General features: G+C 35.4%; 1 protein-coding gene across 1 annotated transcript; it reads right to left on the bottom strand.

The window, feature by feature from the left end:
* Positions 1-7,951: 7,951 nt before the first annotated feature.
* On the bottom strand, positions 7,952-11,497 carry LOC111877603 (E3 ubiquitin-protein ligase MBR2). Its single transcript, XM_023874126.2, has 6 exons — positions 11,204-11,497; positions 9,221-10,552; positions 8,842-8,892; positions 8,615-8,710; positions 8,387-8,530; positions 7,952-8,302 (listed from the first exon to the last, which is right to left on the bottom strand). The coding sequence occupies exons 2-6, from the start codon at positions 10,496-10,498 to the stop codon at positions 8,171-8,173; spliced, it is 1,701 nt and encodes a 566-aa protein (XP_023729894.1). The 5' UTR covers positions 10,499-10,552; positions 11,204-11,497; the 3' UTR covers positions 7,952-8,170.
* Positions 11,498-22,350: the final 10,853 nt, after the last annotated feature.

The raw sequence follows: 22,350 nt of genomic DNA, 5'->3' as shown, positions 1-22,350 counted from the left end.
TTGAGAAAATACTGACTAAGAAAAGTCTATATGGGTAAGAAATCATGACTGAGTAAGAAACCATGTTGTTTGATTGTACATTTGACTGAATATGCTGACTGATGAAAAATGACCGTTTTACTCTGCTGCTCTATATAGTGATGAAAATGACCGCTTTTTATGTTAGCTAAAATAAATTTGTTTGTATGTAAATTTAACTTCGATGAACATTGTTAAATTAATAAAACGTCCCCATGTAATGCATGAATTACATATATATCACTTAAAAATTAACAGTTTTGAGGAATGAATACAAAACTAAATTTTATTTATTTTAAAAACAATAATATAACCAAATGTAATGGACATGTGAAAACCTAGTCCCATGAGTCAGAGGTATTTTCATTTTTATACATTAACAACCTCATATAATAAATTAATACACACTTTTTTCTCTTAACTTTCATTTCAGTCGTTTCTAGAGAGAGAATGGGATCTGACCCAATCTCCATACAAAAGTTGTAGCTTTTTTCTAGGGCAGTTCCACCGCTCCTCTGAACCATCGACCATGACAACACCACCGCTGGAAATCGAACTTTCCATTCCTTTTTGGTGGGAAGAACAATCAGGTAACCACCATGGATAGATGTTTGGAGCTTCCTCCAAGAATGATAATGGTGTAATCCTATATTATTACCAAAACACCCTCACCTCCTTATCCTTGTTCTCTTCAATCAATCGAAATTTTGAATCCTCTTGGACTCGATTAGTAGGTAAAAGGGTGCTCCCCTCTGCTTCTCTCTCAGCAAGATGTGATTTTTTTGGTTGGGTTTAAAATGATGAACAAGGTTATGGTGTTTATGGAAAGTTTCCTAATTCTTGTGTTTGAACAGGGAATGTTTATGGTTGTTTTTGTGGTAGCTGTACTGCTGCAATGTCGATGGATTTGTGATGCAAAGGGCAAAAATGTAAAGAAAACGAATATGACCGAGTAGCTACTTTCATCTTACTTACCGAGTCAGATGGTTCTGGCCGAGTCATTCCACATATCAAACACACTCACCCACATTGATCTGACCGAGTCAAACATTTTTGTCTGACCGGACTCGGTCAGACCCAAATCAAACAGGACCTACATAACTCCCACAAATCTTGACATTATATAATGGTTCATCTTTACTTCTGATAAAACTAAACTCCTTAATTTTCTCATTAAAACAAAGATTTTAACTAAGAGATGTTTATTTAAGTCCATAAATTTTACTATGAAACATACACTCTATGGGAGTTGGGACAATTAATATGTGCAAAACCCTCAAGCTCGGTCTCTCTCTCTCTTTTTCTCTCTCTCTCTCTCTCTCTCTATATATATATATATATATATATATATATATATATATATATATATATATATATATATATATATATATATATATAGTAAACTATATATATGCATTCTCTCTCTCTCTCTCTATATATATATATATATATATATATATATACACTTTAACCTAGCCCTATATATATATATATATATATATATATATATATATATATATATATATATATATATATATATATATATATATAGGGCTAGGTTAAAGTGTTTTTTATATTTATTGTATGCTAGAATGCACCAATAGGAATTTAGTAAAATTATATTATTATTTAATTAAATAATGATAGATATTAAATGGTTTCCATAAGTGTATGTATATTAAATGATATCCATAATTATAATTTTCTCTTTATGGAAATTAATTAAATTTGTCATTAATGTCAGCAATAACATTATTTCAGAATGTATTCGTATCTAGGTTTTTATGCCAACAATAACATTATTTCAGGACTCACTCACTTAAAATACAATAAAGTTGTATGGAATATGAAGAATGAGGGTGTATTCTAGTAGAATATATACTCTCGTTCTCCTAGAATACACTCTTATTAGTTTATATATTAATTCATTATGAAAGAATATTATTATTGACATTAATGACGAATTAAATTAATTTCCATAAAAATGATTTATAAATATGGATATCATTTAATATACATTTAATGTTACTTAATTTTTATTGGTGCATTCTAGCACATAATAGATGTGAGAAACATTTGAACCCCTCTTTCTCTCTCTCTCTCTATATATATATATATATATATGTTTTTTTTTTTTTTTTTTTTTTTTTTTTTAAAGTTGAGTAGTTATAAAGTGAAAGTTGATGTATTGAATGAGGAAAAAAAGAGTGTGGATGATGTTGAATGACATGAGAACTTAACCACCTTTGACCAAAAGGGTGTCCAAAATTGATGATAGAATTAGTGGGGAGTGATGAAGAAGCCAAACAAAGCATGCCCAAGGGGAAAGATAGAAAGTTAAGTCTTTGTTGGGGAATAATAATATGGCCACAAAGAATTTTCCATAATAACTCTTGTCCCCACCATTCTGGACCGTGACATCACATGGGTTTTTTTTGTTTCTTTAGACGTTATATTATATAAATATAAAATATCAGTCAAATGGGTCGAAATTACGACCCATAGTACATTTGAGCTACATTTTGTTGGTTTACATTCTATCAATATGATATGGGATTTGTTTGTATTTCTAGATTTTTATACCATATATTGTGAAACGTGAATCAAATAAATAGATATCTAACCTAATAAATAAAAATTAATTTTGTCAAATATCATGCTCTCATTAAATTTGATACATGTCATTTTCTAAGAGTTTTTGAATTATTTCTTTTCTACTTTGTCATTTTCTTAAATTTTTAATTTTTTTTTTAAATTTAAAATTTACATTTTAATGAGATTTATATATGTAAAATAGATCATTCTATTAAATTTCATAATAAATGCTCTACAACCTTTATTATTTACTTTATTTATTATATTCTTTGTATTTATGTAAAATTATTACTTTAAAAAATATGTAATGCTTATAATTTTATATTAAATTTTTTTTATAAACCCGTGTAATACACGGGTCTCACACCTAGTTTACTCTAATAAAAAAAATGTTAAGATTAGTTTGATAACAAGTTTTCAAGTTTTATTGATACGTTTAAGATAAGTTAAGACAAACTAACATAATTTGTTTTTCCAGTGATACAAGTATTTTAATTTTAATCCTTAATAATTATATATTTATAACATTTAATCGATTGTGACATCATTCATGTCATCTGCAAAATATACAACTTCTTGAAAGGAAATATTATATAACTTTTTATAGGTTTAGTTTTTAAATTATTATTCTAATCAGTTTTTTATTTTATTTTATTGGTTTTGATTATATACATTTTCTTCTACATCCCTCTCGCATTTCGATATTACACAATTACCACCTTTATTCCATGTGGTGGTGGTGGCTATAGTTGGTGGGGCAATGGTCTGTATAAAGAGATTATTAACTAATACATTTAATTAAAATTATTAGTTAAAATTTTAAAATAAAGTAAAAAATCACTTGATCAGGCATCCAAGTCAACAAATATTGCTATGCCATTATTTTTCCTATAAAATTTTGTAGTTGGAAAAAAATTAAGTTTGCTTTCCGATGTTTTCTTTTAAAGTCGTCTATAAAATCCCTAAATTGACTTCACTTATTTTTTTATTTTTATGTTAAATTCACTTTAGAAAGACTATTTTTCTTTGTCTTTTCTATTTATCTTTTTTTACGGGTATTCTAATTATTATGATAATTACTTAAATTTAAATTAAAACTTTTTGTTGGATTTGCATTTGATTGACAATCATTTTGTTTGTTTATTTAGAATTGTTTAAATATATCTAGAAAACAGTTGGAATTTTTAGCTTGAGATTGATCAAATATCGTTTGTACTAGACATCAATGGTAGGGAAGGACGCAAGATATGGTAGTGATGAAGGAGGTAAAATAAACCACGATGATGAAGAAGATGAATTTTGGTTTCTTGATAGATCTTGATTTCCTTACAATTTAATAAAAGCTCAATGTTAAAGAGTTATAATGTTGTTGGTTTGTTGTTGATTAAACTTCAGAATCAGTTGTCCATTTTACTTTTCTAATCAATTAAAACACATTAAAATTATTTCAATAGAAAAAAATGTACTTAGGTGAAACAATCTTTAAAGGGGTGTTTGATGTGAAGATGAATTGATGTCCATTGTGATCTCGAAATGACTAAATTCATAGATTATTGGTTTGAAATATAATTGTTCTTAGAAATTTTACTTAGACCATGAGAGAGAATCATCCCATATTCTTTGTGAGTTTTAAGACATCTAAAGGAGAATATGACTTCTTCTTGTTACTTCTATCAAATAACACTTAGGAGAGATGGGATACCCATTATGTCATATTAGCATAGTTTTCACATTATGTAAATATAGTAACAATTAAATAATTATTATAGATATGGTCCAAAGGCCACATATTAGTTAAAATATTCTAATATTTTTCTATTTAGACGAGTGACCATTTGTGATGACGGATGAATATTCATAAGCTTGGCCAAATTAATGTCCATCATGTTTAATATTGTAGTCATATCAAAAGATAACAACCATTTGTATCAGATCTCCATAATCACACATTCACACTAAGGCTTCAACATAAAACACTTATAAAGCATTAAGCCAATATTATGGAAGATATACAACATTAAATTGTATAGATTTATCTATAGATTAATAAATACATGCATACATTAGTATAGAAAAAAGTAATTAAAATACATGAGGAAGCTTAAAATTTCATTACTCGTGCATAAAAGCAATGTTCCATCATATAAGCTTATCTAGTAAAACCTGTCTTTCATACTGGCTCTTGGAAAACTTTGGTGGTAGACATTTTGTAATTGGATCTGCAAGCATATCATGAGTGTTAATGTAATCGATACAAAGACTATGTTTATATATTTTTACAAAAAAGAATTGTGTATCAAGATATAATTCAACCATGAAAACTAATGATAACAAAATTATCAAAGTAAATCTTTAATGATCTTAATATAGAGTTTACAAATTTGAGTCCACTAATAAGATTTATCAACATCTCATGGCAAGTTGCATTATAAACTGCAATGTACTCTGCCATCATTGTCGATGTCCTGGTTAGTTGTTGCTTATGACTCCTCCACGATATAGGCCCACTTGCTAACTTAAAGATGTACCTTGAAGTTGACTTTTTTTTATCGTCTTTGCATTCAACAAATTCGGAATCAAAAAATCCAATCACTTTTAGGTTATTAGTTATTCTGTAATTAAGTTTGTAGTCTTTTGTCCTTTAAAGATATCACAACACTTTCCAATGGGCCAAGATTAAAATGATATTGACTTAGCATTCCAACAATATAAGCGATATCGGGACAAGTACAAACTTGAGCATACATTAGGTTTCCTTTCATACAAGCATAATGTATCAGTCTTATTTGTTCATTTTCTACTTCCGTTTTCGGGCATTGAGAAGAACCGAAAATGCACCCTTTGACTATGAGAGCAGACGAAGGGGAGCATTGTTCTATATTATAACATGCAAGAATACATTTAATGTAAGTCTTTTGAGAAAATCCTAATATCACATTGGCCTAATTTTGGTGTATTTCGATAATGATCACATAAGAGGCTTCCCTATGATATTTCATTTCAAAATGGCACGAAAGTAATTTCTTTGACTAATGTAAAAAAAAATTAAAATATTATTTGTTAAAATAACTTCATCAACATAAAAGACCAATACGAAAAAGTTTTTTGTACTCATTTTAAGGTAGGTACATTGATCAAATTAATTCTTAATGAATCCATTATTTTGCACGACTTCATCAAATTTCAAGTACCATTCTCATGATGTTTGTTTTAACATGTTAATGGACTTCTTTAGTTTACTTACTAGGTGTTCTTGAACCTTCGGGTTGGGTCATGAACACATCTCTATGTAAATCACCATTAAGGAGAGGTATTTTAACATACATTTGATATAGATCTGCATCAAAATATGGTACTAACTCCATAATGATCCTTATCGAACCCTTTCGTTAAATGGGAGAGAAAGTCTTCATATATTTGATTCCCACTTTTGGGTGTAACCTTTAGCAACCAAAAGTGTTTTATATCATTTGACATTTACATTTGGGTCTAGCTTGGTTCTAAATACCTAATTGCACCTTACAGGTTTTATCGCCTTATGGAGTTCAACAAATTCCCAAATGTCATTCTTACTCGTGGAAATAAGTTCCTCAATCATATCTTCATTTCATTAAGATAATTAGTCACTACTCATGGCCTCATTATAATAGGTTGGATCATTGAATTTTTCCCATGTAAGCTTTATTAAGGTAGGTTATGAGGTTGAGGGTTCAAGTTCTGTATCAAACATATATATATATATATATATATATATATATATATATATATATATATATATATATATATATATATATATATATATATATATATATATATATATATATATATATATATATATAAGTAGGTTCATGAGAAAACATAAATATTTTGCGAAAACGCGAAAACATATTTTATCTTATAAAAATCAAACACAAGTACTATAAAAATTAAATTTATTAGCAATAAATTAAAGATAATAAGTTTACATTGGATTGTGTTATGATAATATAGATTTAAAGACGATTTTAACAACTATTTTTTTTTTCACGTCCTTAACCACTGTTAAATTCATGTTTTCATAATAAAAATGTCAAAAATCATGCTTTGCTAATGTGAAACAATTTCTTATGTATCGTCGATTATTATCATGTAGTTCAAAGTTTTGATGGATTATTGTCCAAAATATAAGGTTGAGGTGAGACAATCTCATAGTTTTCTCTTGACCTAAAAGACGGAGAACAACACCAGATACTGCTAAGTTAGAAGCTCTTTGATACCGCTAGAACCGTCAATATGGGTAATTTAACATGTTATATGTATGTCACTATTATAGGTAAAGTCAAATAACATTGATTATATCAATATAATAAAAGTATGTTACTATTTTTTTACAGACTATCCATAATTTTATTTGCTAAAAGTAATTTTATTTATTTATTTATTTTGTCTTTCAACTTTCATGACAGAAAATGTGAGATATTAGTCAAACGAGTGGATATTAGGCAAATTAAAATTGTGATCGACAGTTTTGTTGGTTAGAAATACGTCCCATCAATATCTCGTAGCCACTTGTTTGTGATCAATCCTTTGTATCTTTATTATATGGTCCCCTTAGTAATGTTTTTCTTTTTTTAAACGCACCATACTAATTTAGAAAAAGTCTTTAATGATCCAAGTAAATCATAAACCAACTAAAACCATGTCCAAACTCATCAAGACTCATGAGATCCCTAGAGCTTTTATGTGCCTTTTACATTAATTTTATGCAATATTTCATGTAATAACATTGAAATAGCTCAAAATTAATCGAATAATAGGTGTGATTGACAATTTTATTGGTTGAAAAAGCGTTCCATCAACATCTTGTTGCATGAGCTATATGGTCCCCCAATACATTATCTCAACAAATAGAACAATGTCCACTACCTCCAAAGATATGGGCTTTTTATTTATAACTTTCTATATTTTTATACCATATAATATATATGAAAACAATAGTTAAACGATTTCTTTATTGAATAATTTGAACCTTTGGATTAAGGAGCGTTTGGTGGATATTTCTTTAATAGAACATCACATAAATATCATTTAATCAATTAATTGGATAACTTACTCGAAGAATATCCAATTTTGAGTGGTTCAAAGGGGCAGATGAAGATGATTCCATTGATTCCTCGATCGCTTGTTTGTAATTACTTTACACATCTTAATCGATGGATGCAATATACAAAATTGCTTTCTCTCACATCGTCTTCACTTATAAATCATCATTAATTTTGTATGCAATATACTACTTATCGGATATGAGAAAATAAGATTATGCGATATCAAGTTGAAGAGAAAACAAAACTAGAAGAAATAAAATAACAAGTCATTAAATTATCCAGATCATTTTCAAATTGACAACCAAATCTGTTTATAACATATACCATTATTACCTCCTTCCTCTTCCTCCTTTCTCTTGCAAACCCCTGATTTTGACAAACAAAAAAATCGGGGGATTGAAAAAGACAAGTGAACATAGAAGAATATCATGTCTTTTTGTCTCTCAACAAAAGCATAGAAATTCAAATATATATCAAGTAGAAAGGCCAGTCATCTTGCAAATAGGGCATAGATTTTTCTGTGAAAGCCACTGCTTAATGCAACTTGTGTGGAAATCATGTCCACATTCCAAACTCCCAATATTATCTCCATTAATATATTCTTCCTGCAATACAACACTCCAAAATTGAGATCAAAATTATCATTGAAAAGTAGCAATTTTTCACATAGTTTAAGAGAAAAATCTCACCCGACATATGCAACATGGCTCCAAATTTTGGGTTGATATAGCCATGAAAGATATGTGTTTTCTCTGTTTCATTGATTTCATGATAACTTCTTCACTCAATCCAGTTTTCACATCTCCTATACGTTCTTCAAGTGCCAAAAGTTCCTGATAAACAAATCAATGTTTACAAAAATATTAATAACTAAATAATATTTAAAAAAAAAAAAATAGCAAGACTCGGAGGTTTACCTCATAAGACATGTTATCAACATCTAGCCTCATATCTCTGTGCCTGTCATGTAGCTCAGAAACCCCGTTTATAAATGGATCAAAGAGCATGTAATCCTGACATATAACATTTCAGAAAGTTGTTTTGAAGAATAAGAAATTTTGGAGAAATTATTCAAGAATCGAAATGTTTTTAAGCTTATTTTTTATTAGAATTTGGAAAATTATTCAAGAAAACAACACCAGACCTCAGCTCGTAAGCTTTCACCTCTTCGCAATGCATTCAAAATCTGACGCATCTGTAACATGGAAGTCAAACATAATTTCATAACTTAGTAACACATTTATTTAAAAAAAAAGTATATATATCTTACAAAATGTAAAGAAAACTTCGTTTCAAAATCAACATTTTCATGTTTGCAACATTTTAAGGTACATATTTGAACTTAAATAACTGTTTTCAAAAGTGTTGAAACACTGGAACATTATTTTTGAACATACAAATCATAATAAGATGGAAATTATATCAAGATATGTTTGATTTAACGAATTGTGAAATTTATAATGTAAGATATATCAAATATAAAACTAATGAATTTTATGTAATTATATCATAAGAGAACAAACCTCAGAAACCAGCCTATGCCTTCCCTCAATATCAGAAGCAAAAGCCTGCCACTCATCACCAGGCACCTCCATCAAAGGTCCCGACCTTAAAAAATGTTGACGATGACGCCCCCGGCTAGGTAGCACATTCTCCTCCGAGGAAGAAGAAGATCCCGAGGGCAAAATGGGAAAATGACCTCTATGGCCCACAGACTCGACCTCAGAAGAAGGGAAAAGAGTCCAAGGAGGAAGCTCGGTCAACCTTTGCTGACCATGTGTCCCAGAAGAGCTTACATGATGAGGTATCCAAACAGGGTCATTTCTGTAATTATTACCTCCATTATTGCTTGATCTCCCAGTTGCTAAGCTCCAATTGGTGGGATCTTGCACCATATTTCTTGTCTCATTTGAAGGACCAAAGTAAGAATTTTGCTCATTGTTTCTTGATGAATTTCCATTTCTTGAAAAGGGAATTAAGTTTCTTGGCATTCCAGGAACTTGAACTAAAGGTGGTTGAACATTTAAGGGTTGACTAGAATTGGGAGGAGTCAAAATTGGTCCTCTAGACGGTTGACCAAGATATTCACTATGTGGAAGTCGTCTAAAAGGCAATGAGTTTCCAGGGGTTCCAGTTGATGATATGTTAAAAGGTCCGGAACCGGAATCTCTGATTCCATTGTATCTTCGTGAGCTCTCGGTTGCAATTGGAGGAGTAAAGGCACTTGGAGAGTTGACCACTGGTGAAGGTTGACTTGCACTGCTGGAAGAAGTACCTTCTAATGCTTTTCTTTTACAAGAGAGACCCCAATTCCCAAAAGAACAATCTGGTTCATGCTCATGTTCATGTTCATGTTCATGTTCATCAGACTCCATTTCAGGAGTACCCGATTTGTAAAGATTCATGAATCTGAAGCCCTGTCCACCATCATTTCCACTACTATTACTATTACCCCCATATTCAAGATTCAGATTTACATCCATCGGAATGTGATTAGGAGTGGAATGGAATTGAGTATTTGTTGGATCCAATTGTCGTTCTTTAAATCTTGAATCTTGTTCATTGGGTCTAGAGCTTGATTCGCCTACATCCCAGCTACTGAAACTTCGAGAGTTATGGTGATCATTTGTGTTTTCACAATTGAAATTTAGTTCACCAGAAAGATCATTACTTAAGAGGCGTCTTTCAGTGGGGGATAACCTGATGTTGTGTTCATCAGACTCGTTCATACCATGATTAGGACCCTGGTTAAGATCAACGGTTTCAGGGAAGGTATCAAAGATACTCCTTTGACGTTGCATTAGGGATAACAATCAATGATTCAACCACAACTCTGAGCTGATAGAAATGGATTCCTGAGATTGATGCACATATATTAGGTATAGATATTGGGGTTAAATGCAGATTTATGCAACAAAGTTTCACCTTTTTCCCCCAATTTATGCAGCAAAGTGGTTTTTTATGCTTATAATATGCAAAGTTTCATTTTATAACTGAAAATGGAATGGAAATTAAAAATCTTGAACCAATAAACACCACTGAACACAAATTAAATCCACATTTCAAACGATACTCCCATGTCAACAAAGGGAGCCATACTTTGACTTTGGATGTCAAACTGGTTACTATCTATCCTTCAAGATTGATATGAATGTTTAAAGTTTCAGAAGAAAAAAAGCTACATATAATTTATACGAAAAGGATAACCTTTTGTACTAAATTTGTCATCAAACACAGTAGGTTTGACCAAAAAATCAGTAAAAAAACTGGTTTCTTGATAGAAATAGACATCAACTTTATGTGAATCTTGTTTCTTACTTCGTAAATCAATAAGAAACAAACCCACATAGCTAAAAGTCAGATCCCCTCTTCTCACTCAAAACAACAACCTAACAAACAAATAAAGATGTCTAATTGAAGAAGAAATGGAATCAAATTCATAAAAAATAGGAATCCCTATGTTGAATAAGTGTTCAAATCGTAAAGAAATTGATCGGAAATTGTACCAATGAAGATAATTAGGGTCGACGGAAGCCGAGGCAGTTTAGCCGGTGGGTCGACAACGTTTCACCAAGAATCGAAGCGATTGTGCTACGCTTTCGCCAACGGTTTCCTCTGGCGGTGGGTGAGAGAAATAACAAAGACACGAGAAGGTCACTGGGAGGGGAAGGGAGGGGGAGGAGGAATAAAGGATGAATATGTGAATTGTAGGTGTTGATTGAGAGATTAAGAAGTAATTGGGTCTTGATTTTTGTTTGATCTTGGATTAGGTTTTGATCTTGGGCATAACATAACCCTCCTTTCCCAAGTTTACCAAATTTCTAAGGTTGCTTTTAATAAAAATCAAAAGATATTTTAGTGAGTATAGTTACAAAATTTTGTAATTATTTAATATAATAAAGCTATTATGGTTACTTGTTAATAAGATTCAGTCATTAATGTAACAATATTATAATTATATTATAATCTTATTGCCATTTTATGTAAAGATTATCAATTTTGGTCAATTTTATAAAAATAATAATAATTTTTTATATTAAAATGGTTGTAAAATTTTAATTAAGTGCATTTAATAAGAGAGAAATTAAAATCTTCATATATTTAATTGTTAGACCGGAGCAGTTTTCAGTTGATGTGGCATGTGAAACTGCAATGAACAACGTTCCCCCTATGCGGTTTGTGGTGTGCAGCCAAAATCACGAGCGTTTCCTTCTCTCTCACTATTCCTCTGTCTCTCTGTCTCTTTCTTCTTTCTCTTTTCTCTTTCCATAAAATACCACTCCTTATGTGCGGTAATGGAGTGTGGCACAATGAGGGAGTGTGTCACCACTCCCTCCACCCTTATTCATCATTTCTAACTATGTTAAATGGTGACAAATATATTAAAATATTATTAATTTTATTAAATGTGACACATATCAACATTTAACATGAATATGAAGAAAATGTATGAGGATATTTAATGATAGAAATGATCACATCTCAGATTAGTGTCTTCTAATTTTCTATCAATAAAACAATAATTATTAATCACTTGAAAACCATTTTGGTGAATTGTGATTTAGTTTTTTCTTATCGATATGATATGTAATTAAGGTATTTATGAGATGTGTTAAGGCGGGCCAAAGGTGTCAATTCGGAGAGAAGGGGTGTTGACTAATGTTTATCATAAAGTTATTTAGGAAAAACCAAGTGTATACAATGAGGAAGGTTTATGATTTTAAGTCCAAGAATGTAACGTCCCGAAAATCATAGGATACAAATTTTATTTTTAATATAAACAAAACACTCATTTATCCTTTTGTAACGTCCGGATCCTGATATGTATTTTTAAATCAAATTTGTCATTTTTGCAAAGGGACTCGACGAGTTAGAGGTCCCAAACTCGTCGAGTAGGAATGGATTTTGGACGTGGGACTAGAAGCCTGGTCGACGAGTTGAAAGACTCAACTCGATGAGTAGGGTTGCCAGAGTGAAACCCTAATGTTCAGGGTTTGCACCCTATTTAAGCACCTTAACCTCCAAAGGGTGGCCTCATTTTCAGCCTCCATCACTCCGAAACCTAGCCACGAAACCTTAATCCACCTTTGATGGTTACTGAGCCATTTTTGTGTGTTCTTGGTGATTTTGAAGCTTGAGAAGGAAGGAGAAGCTTGAGGATTCAAGAGGAAGCCAGTAGATCCGGAAGTTGAGCTGCATTTTTGACTCATTTGAGGTGTAAAGTTGATACCTTGACTTTCCTTTGCTTAGATCTTCATTTAGGGTTGTATTTTGTTACTTTTGGGCCATACTGAAGTCATTTTCGATATTTGAGTGTATCATGAGGTTTTAACTTCAGATCTAGGCACTCATGAGCTTATGAGGCTTTAAGTTGTCAGCTTTATCAAGCCTTGGCCCTTCCCCATTCCCTAGACCTCTTATATAGCTTAGTTTTGGTGTTTCTAGCTTCATGGCACCATACATGGTCGTAAAGTTAGCAACTTTACATGGTAACTTAGTCCAAAGGGATTAGATCTATGGTTTGGAAGCATTGAACCCGACTAGAAACGACTGAATGGGTTTAGACTATAGGGGACTCGACGAGTTGTTCATACAACTTGGTGAGTTGGGTCGTGGTCCCCCAACCTTTTCTGTTACTAGGCAAACTCGTTGAGTCTAGGAGATGACTCAGTGAGTTGGCCATGGTTTTTGGGTTTTAAAGATTGAAGAACTCGACGAGTTGAAGGAGGAACTCAGCGAGTTGAAAGGGAAATGTCCCGACTTTGTATGAAGAGGAACTCGACGAGTTCATGAAAGAACTCGAAGAGTTGGATCGAGATTTTCAGGGTTTTATGGATCATGAAACTCGACGAGTTGATGGACCAACTCGGCGAGTTGAGTAAACCAGGATGTTGACTTTGACTAGGATGTTGACTTTGACTTTGACCATTGACCAGAGTTGACCCTTAAAGGGGTTATGAGTATGAAAGGGTAATTAAAGGAGATTTTTATGTGTAGGAGTTTGAGAGGAGTTCAGCTACTACGGGACATTGAGGTGAGTTACCTTGCACTAGAAGTAGGTCGAAGGCACCAATGCCGACCCACTAGTAGTTGATTATAGTTGAGATTATTGTCTTTGTGATAATTGTCTGGTATGCCACTATCTGTTATGTTTTACGTGCTAGTATGCTATAATATTATGTGATAGTGGTAGGAGGGGTAGGTTAGACCCCTTAGCCGGTTGAGATAAACTGAAGGGTAGGTTGGACACCCAGGTATGTTTGACAGTATGTTATGCTATGTTATTATGTGGTAGTGGTAGGGGTGAAATAGTCCCCGTAACCGGTTGAAATAGACCGGAGTGTAGGTCAAGCACCTAGATATGCTTGGCAGGGGTAGGTCGGGCACCCCGGTATGCCTGACAAGGGTAGGTTGAGCACCCATATATGCTCAACAGGGTAGGCCGGGCACCCAAATATGCCTGGCAGTATGTCTATTGTATGGTATGTGGTATGATGAAGGAACTCACTAAGCTTTGTGCTTACATTTTCCAGTTTTTGTTTCAGGTCCTTCTTCTTCGAAGGGAAAGGAGTCGGCACGATAGTAGCGCATCGCACACATGATTTTCCGCACATGAGATTCTTGGGATTTGTACTCTGACATTATTTTCCTATGATATGTCTTTGAGATGGTTGACTTATGATTTTCATGATATTAGATAACATTGATGGCATTTTAAGTAATCTGTTTTACGAATCTTTAAATTAAAAATGAAATTTTTGGTCTTGAAATTTGGCATGTTACAATTTGGTATCAGAGACTTGGTTTGGGGGATTCAGACACACCGTTGGGGGTGTTTGGACTCAAATCGAGGGTTAGAAAGATTTTTATAAGAAAACAATTTTTCTAAAAATTAAAATAAATAGTTTGAGAAAGAACAAGGTGTGTGATGCGTGCAATCAGCCGAGCTCAAGTAAGTTTTCCCCAAGATAGCTACACATGTTTGCTATGATATATGATATGATTATGAGAACTGCATGCTAGATTAGGGCTAAGGATCTAGGAAGGATGCCTTACATGCCTACTATATGTGTATGAGAACTGCATACTAGATTAGGGCTAAGGATATAGGAAGATGACTTATGTGCCTATTTTATGTGCTTATTGAGTTGCATGATAGTACTGACTAGTCAGTGATATGATAGCCTGATTAGGATATGCTTGGTTTGGGTTATTCAATGCCTGGATGTTGCTTGCTTTGTGCTTTTAGGAGTCCTGGTTATCTTTAATTAACTAGTAAACGAATATGTTAAGTTACATATTGCGAGGATTAAATATTTTCAGAAGGTTAGGTCTAGCCCTATTTCGCAACTCTTGTTTGAGTCTAATCATTGTAGGGTAGGACCTCTCATTCGAAGAATTATCTAGTCTTATTAATATGTAATGGTATTTGCGAGCTAGTTAGGTAAAGGTAGCAGGGATTTCTTATGCAGCTGATGATGGAGAGTAGGTCGAAGAGTTACCCAATGGTAAGCCTGGGATGAGATTAGTGCAGTGAGCAGTAGTAGGGAAAGGGACTTGGTGAAGTAAAGGCAGTCCTTAAGGAAAGTACGGATAGATTTGGAAGGTAGTATGGTCCCGTACTACTGAAAGTAGAGGATCCATAGTCCATAGTCAAGTCAAGGAGGGTTGAGATAGAACCATGGAACTTGTAGAGTGTGTGAGACCTCTCGAGATTATATATAACCCTAATGATTATGTGTTTTGTTTCAGAATGGTGGTGACACGTCACGGAGCAGGGGGTTCAAGGTCTGGATCAGGTTCAGGTTCAGGTTTGGGTGCGGGTTCCAAGCCGGTTGATGATGGATTACGCGATTTCATTGTGTCTGAGATTACGAGAGGCATCCTTGAGGCGACCCCAGTGATTTTTGGGTTAATCAAGGAAAGGATCATTGAGCTGATGGAGGATCGCCTCAGGGCATTCCGGAATGACATGGCATCTAGCCAGACAAGGACGCGCACACTCTCCTTCAAGGACTTCAGGGGATGTGTAACGACCGAAATTTTAAGTCCAAAAATTTCTTTTTAAATTAACTGATTCATAAAAACGTTCATGAGGAAATACTGTGAAATTACATCGTCTCATAAAACAATGTATCATGTCTGAAAACCCAAGTCACAAAATAATAACATGTCACAGTACAATCCCAGAATATCCATAGTGCGGAAACAAAGAGTGTGTGTATGATGTGCCGCTACTGCGCCAGCTCCTTCCCCTTCGCTGAAGAGGTACATGAAACCAAAACTGTAAACTGTAAGCACGAAGCTTTGTGAGTTCCCCTATCGTACCACATACCATACAATCATATAGCATACATACTACCAGGCAATTATGGGGTGCCGACCTACCCGTACGGCCATTCTGGGTGCCGACCTACCCATGCGGCCATTCTGGGGTGCCGTCCTACCCATGCGGCCATTCTGAGGTGCCGTCCTACCCATGTCAAGCCATTCTGGGGTGCTGACCTACCCGTCGGTCCTAACAACCGACCCTTGGGGACTATTCCTCTCCTCACTGCTACTATCACATATATCATAACATAAACATACTATCAGACATATCTGGGGTATCCGAACTACCCTTTGGTCCTAATAACCGAACTTGGGGACTATTCCCCTCCTACTACCACTATCACATATAACATATCATGCCAGCATATAAACATATCATCACGTACTGTCAGACATATCTGGGGTGTCTGACCTACCCTTCGGTCCTAACAACCGAACTCTACTACTATCACATATAACATATAATGCTAGCATATAACATATCAGGTAGTAGCAAACCTAGATGAATATCACAAAGACAATTATCTAACATACGACTCCTACTGGTGGGTCGGCATTGTGGCCATAGACCCACCGCTACTGGAAGGTAACTCACCTCGAACAAGTAGTTGCTGATAATCCGTGTGGGAAGTCTCTGCCTGCTGCTGCTCCGGAAATCCTCTGGCTACAATCCTCACAAACACTTAGTCAGAAACTGACATCTACTCTTAGGGTAAAATGACTATTCTATCCCCAATCAAGTCCAAGTCAAAGTCAACTTCAAGTTGACCCGACTCGCCGAGTTGGGCCGTCAACTCGCTGAGTCCCTCACCCTTTACTCGTCCTCATCCATGACCCCACTCGTCGAGTTGGGTTGTCAACTCGACGAGTTCTTCTCTCATATGAACATCACATGAATACTCATCCGACTCGCCGAGTTGATGAACAACTCGTCGAGATCATCTTCATCTTTAAGAAGATTGCTTTGGACTCGCCGAGTCCAGTCTTGAAGAATTCCATACAGTCGATTTTAATGAGATCTAACACACCAAAACCATAGATCTGGCCTCCTAATGTCCACTTTATACGTAAAGTTCCAAACTTGATGCACATGCATGGGGTTTTTAGCTCAAAAAATCCACATAAAGTGTCCTACAATGTGCATGGGGCTCTCATGGCCCTAAAGTTGGCACCTTTATGCCATGAGACCCCTCTTAAGGTCCAGATCTAAAGTCAAAACCCACTCAACACTTCCAATTCCAAAACATGACTTAGCAATCCAAAGAGATCCCAAGTTAAAGATGAATAAACACATAGATGAGTCAAGACAGGGGCATTATACCTTGAAGCTGCTGAAAATGAAGTAAAATCCCTGGATCTACTGGCCCCAACTCAAGTTCCAAGCTCCTTCCTTCCTTCCAAGCTTTACAACCACACAAGAACACCAAAAATGGCCTCAACAAAGCACAAACGGCTAGGGTTTCAATGAGAAGTGTTTTGGGAGCATAAGGGACAATATGGCCATCATATCATTGCTTAAATAGGGTGCAAACCCTCAGATTAGGGTTTTTGTCCGAACAGTACCAACTCGCCGAGTCCGTCACTTAAGTCCCACGTTCCGTCCCGCTTCTACTCGACGAGTTGGTCCTTCAACTCGCCGAGTCCACGGCCAAGATGCAAAAAATACTTAGAAATAAATACATACCAAAGAACCAAGTGCTACAGGATGTGGTGTGTCATAATTTCACGGGGTGAAGGACTAAATTGTGGCCAAGAGATGGATTGCAGACATCGATTCTGCACAGTTGACGAGCTTTTGCCCTAAGGGGTCGAAGGTCCGGTATGCTGCAGGATGTTTGAGAGACAGAGCTAGAGACTAGTGGGAGGCAGTCTGTGATTCATTGGGAGCCCCAACCATTGAGGATATTGTTGGGTTTTGAGCATTCTAACACTCCTAAGGTGTACATGCAACTCTAGAAACCTTGGATCTATGTTTTACTATGATACATGCAAAATTGATTTTCCAATGTTCATAACCTGTCTAGCATACATGGGGAACTTTTAAACATAAAAGTTAGTAAGAAAGACATACCTTTTAGATGCTTGGATTCCTTAAAAACCTTGTGAGCCTAGCACCTCAAGTGTGATGCCTCAAATGTATCACACAACATCAAATACACTTGAAATAACCTTGAGAGAAATAAAACACTTCTAAAATTGGCTACGCCCTCTTATTCTCCCTCTAGTGCCGATTTTGGTCTACAACATGTTGCTTATATAGTGTGTCATAATTTTGGTTACACCATGTAAACCCTAATTGACATGACTCTTCATTTCTTGGATCCATGGGTTTAAAAACACCATGGAGCATCCTATGGGTTTTAGCCCAACTTGTTAATCCATGGAGCATTAGCCCACTATACAAGTATGGGTGATTTACTCAATCAACCCATATATTTAATTAGTCTTCTTTTGATCACTGAATTAATTCCAAATTAATTCTTTGTTTCTAGGATATGAGATCGGAGTAAAAGGTTATCGACTGTGGTGTAAATAAGAAGGACGAACTCCTAAATTTATCATTAGCAGAGATATGACCTTTGATGAATTTGTCATGGGTAGCTAGGGAGGAGGTGATACAAGTCAAGCAGGGAACAAAGATCAGGGTGCTATCCAGAAGTGGAGTTTAAAATTCAAACTCCAGATAGAGTTGTGATAAGTGACAAAGAGCAAGGTGGCAGTAAACAACCTGGACAAGGTAAAACCCAAGAGCAACCCATGGGATCTTTGTCCAATGGTGCTGATGTCGGGAAGGATGATATGTCTGAATCTATAGAAAAGAAAAGATCAAATAGGGTCATTTGACAACCTGATAGATATGTGGGATGTGTGAATTCAGGTGAACATGACTCCATTGCTTTTTCTTTAGCAACCGGAGAAGACATTGACACCGAGGAGACTCAATCATATAAAGAGGTTGTAGCGAGTAAATATACAAATGACTGGTTGATGGCCATGAATGAAGAAATGAAATCTTTAGAGAAGAATGAAACATGGGATCTTGTTCCATTACCAAAGGGAGCACATCCAGTGGGATGCAAATGGATATTTAAGAAGAAGGAAGGGATACCATGAGTTGAACCAACTAGGTTCAAGGTTGGTGGCGAAAGGGTTTTCTCAAAAAGAAGGAATTGATTATCATGAGGTGTTCTCACCGGTCGTGAAGCACAAAATAATTTGGGTTCTTTTGGACATGGTGAGTGCATTGGATATGGAGCTTGAACAACTTGATATGAAAACTGCATTTCTTCATGGGAACTTAGAAGAGAAGATTTATATGTCCCTGCCAAAAGGTTTCCTTGATTCTATGAAGGATCATGTATGTTTGCTGAAGAAATCCATGTATGGGTTGAAGCAGTCTCCAAGACAATGGTATAAGAGATACAATTCATTCATGATCTCGAATGGCTACACTCGGAACCAGTTTGACAATTGTGTTTGCTCAAAGGAATTGTCACCAGATTCCTACATATATCTATTTCTATATTGAAACATCCCAAAAATCGTGACCAAAATTTTCATTTTTTAATTATTAAATAAACCATAGTTATTAAAATCATTCCATCCAAAAAAAACATAAGTTATAGTATTAAATCAGAGTATCATATCAAAATATCATATTGAACATCCCAAGCTAAACATCGTGGTGTGTGTAATGCGGTCATCTCGAGCTTTTCCCTTTGCTACTAGAAGTACTTGAAACCAAAATTGAAAACTGTAAGCACGAAGCTTAGTGAATTTCCCCCAAACTACCACATACCTTACACATAATCAATCTACTAGGAGATACAGGCCCTGCCCACACTCGGCTAACTAGGAGATACGGGCCTCGCCCACACTTCGCTAACTATGAGATACGGGCTTCACCCACACTCAACTATCTATGAGATACGTGCCTCGTCCACACTCAGCTATCTATGATTTACGAGCCTCACATACCCTCAGCTAATAATGAGATATGGACATCACCCATACTCAGCTAATAATGAGATACGAGTCTTGCCCACACTCAGCTAACTAAGCATACATACAAGTATCACACATACAACAAGTATAACCAAAATCTACCAATCCATTCCATATTCATACTCAACAATGCTGTGATACGGGCCCTGCCCACACCCAGCTACTAATCTATACACATAAAATATACGATTCGACATTGGTGCCTTCAACCCGTTCAATCCAAGAGGAAACTCACCTCAAATGTCGAATGATAACTGAAATGTCTCTGTCCCAGAATCAGCTCTACGCACTCCCTGAATCAAAACAACCCTTAGATACCATTCTTAGTCATACCCCTTAAGTGTCAACTCTGGTCAAGTCAAAGTCAAAGTCAAGTCAAAGTCAATGCTCTTAGTTGACTCAACTAGTCAAGTTTACCATTCAACTCGCCGAGTTCCCATAAATCACAGTAACGTGAAATCATTATCCAACTCGTTGAGTTTTCCTCCAACTCGCCGAGTTCCTCCTTCTCAACAGAAACGAGACTTGCCTAGTTTAACTCGTTGAATTCCCTTGTGGACTCGTCAAGTTACTTCAACAGAATCGGGAACATTCCAAACCAACTCACCGAGTTCCCTTATGGACTCATCGATTTTATCAGTCTGTCAACCCTTATTATTGCATTAAGCCCTTATTCTTCAAATCCAAGTCTCATATTCCAGATCTAGACTGGAAATGCCTCTAGAAGGGCAAAGTTTCCAACTTTACCCATAAATACCCTTACTAATGATATTAAGCTCAAACCGTAACCCAAAAGGCCAAAGTCTTCATCCAAAGACCATCAAAACTACAAGATAGACCATGAGGTTATGGATCTAGACTTTAGGGACTAAATGATCACGTAAAGTCTTTAACTTTATCCACATGCATGGCCCTAGAAGCTTCAAAAGACCAAAATGATGGTCTAAATGTTGCATGGGACTTCCATGGCCGTAAAGTTGGCACCTTTATGCCATGAAAACCCCTTAAGGCCCTAGATCTGAAGTATTCTCCACTTGGGACGTTCAAATCCCAAGAATCATATCATTTGGACCAAAATAAGCAAGGAACTTCAAAAATGGAGATCTAAATGACCACAAATACCAGCAAAATGTTGTGGTTAAAGCAAGGGTTATGGATCTACAAACTCCTTCTTGTGTCTTTAAGATCTTCCTTCTTCCAATAGCTTCAAATACACACTAACACTTAAAAATAGCTCACAAACACTCAAATGGATTTAGGGTTTTCGAGATTTAGGGTTTAGGACTTGGAGGCTGGAAATGGGGCTAACATGAAAGGTTTAAGACGTTTAAATAGGGTGCAAACCCCGAAAATTGGGGTTTCATCCTTTCCGGCCTACTCGTCGTGTAGCACCCGGTTCCTGGTATGTATATTTTATTTAAGTAATTGTAACATTTTGGCCTGGGACTCGGCGAGTTGAAGGTCCAACTCGATGAGCATAATCGACTTTGGACGCGGGATTTTAGTGACCTACTCGGCGAGTCGGAAAACTGACTCGACAAGTTGGCGCTGTTTGGACAAAACCCTAAATCCGAGGGATTGCACCCTATTTAAACGTCTTATGCAGCCCCCATCGTTCCTTATGCTCACAGAACACCTCATACTGAAACCCTAGTCGTTTTGTGAGATCTAAGGCTCCTTTTTGGTGATTTTGATAGTTTGTGATCACAAGAAAGAAGGAAAAGCTTGAGAAGCCAAGAGGAAACCAGGGGATTTCGAGTTTGTGCAGCATCTACAGTTCCTTAGAGGTATAAAGATTATACCTTGTTCATTCATGTTCTAGAACCCTTTTTGGGGTGAATTAGGGCTTTTAGGGACCATCTTTGGTGACCAATGATGCGTGCAAGCATGGTTGAGGGTTAAGAATCCAGATCTAGGGTCCTTAGGGGACTACATGACTTAAAGTGTCAACCTTGTAGCCTTAGAGAGCCGCATGCACTTTTAGACCTCATTTTTGGGTCCATTAGGCTTATACTCCCATGCATGCATGTAAAGTTCATAACTTTATGTGCTATATGGATCTTAGAAGCCGAAATCTGTCTTTTGGATGAGTATTGTGCATCAGAAATCAAGATATAAGACTTGGATAACACTGACTCGTCGAGTTGTTCTTGGAACTCAGCGAGTCCAGGGCTTGAGTCCCTCGTCTGTTGAGGTTCAAAGGAGCCCAGTCGAGTGTTAAAATTCTCTTAGAGGGGTCCAGGGGAGTGAATCGACATATTAGGCTTAGCCATGGACCTAAGAATCATAGGACACGACGAGTGTATGAGCAGACTCG

Source organism: Lactuca sativa, chromosome 5 (assembly GCF_002870075.4).
Source record: "Lactuca sativa cultivar Salinas chromosome 5, Lsat_Salinas_v11, whole genome shotgun sequence".
In the NCBI taxonomy this organism is placed as follows: domain Eukaryota; kingdom Viridiplantae; phylum Streptophyta; class Magnoliopsida; order Asterales; family Asteraceae; genus Lactuca; species Lactuca sativa.
This window is presented reverse-complemented; position numbering and strand designations above follow the sequence as displayed.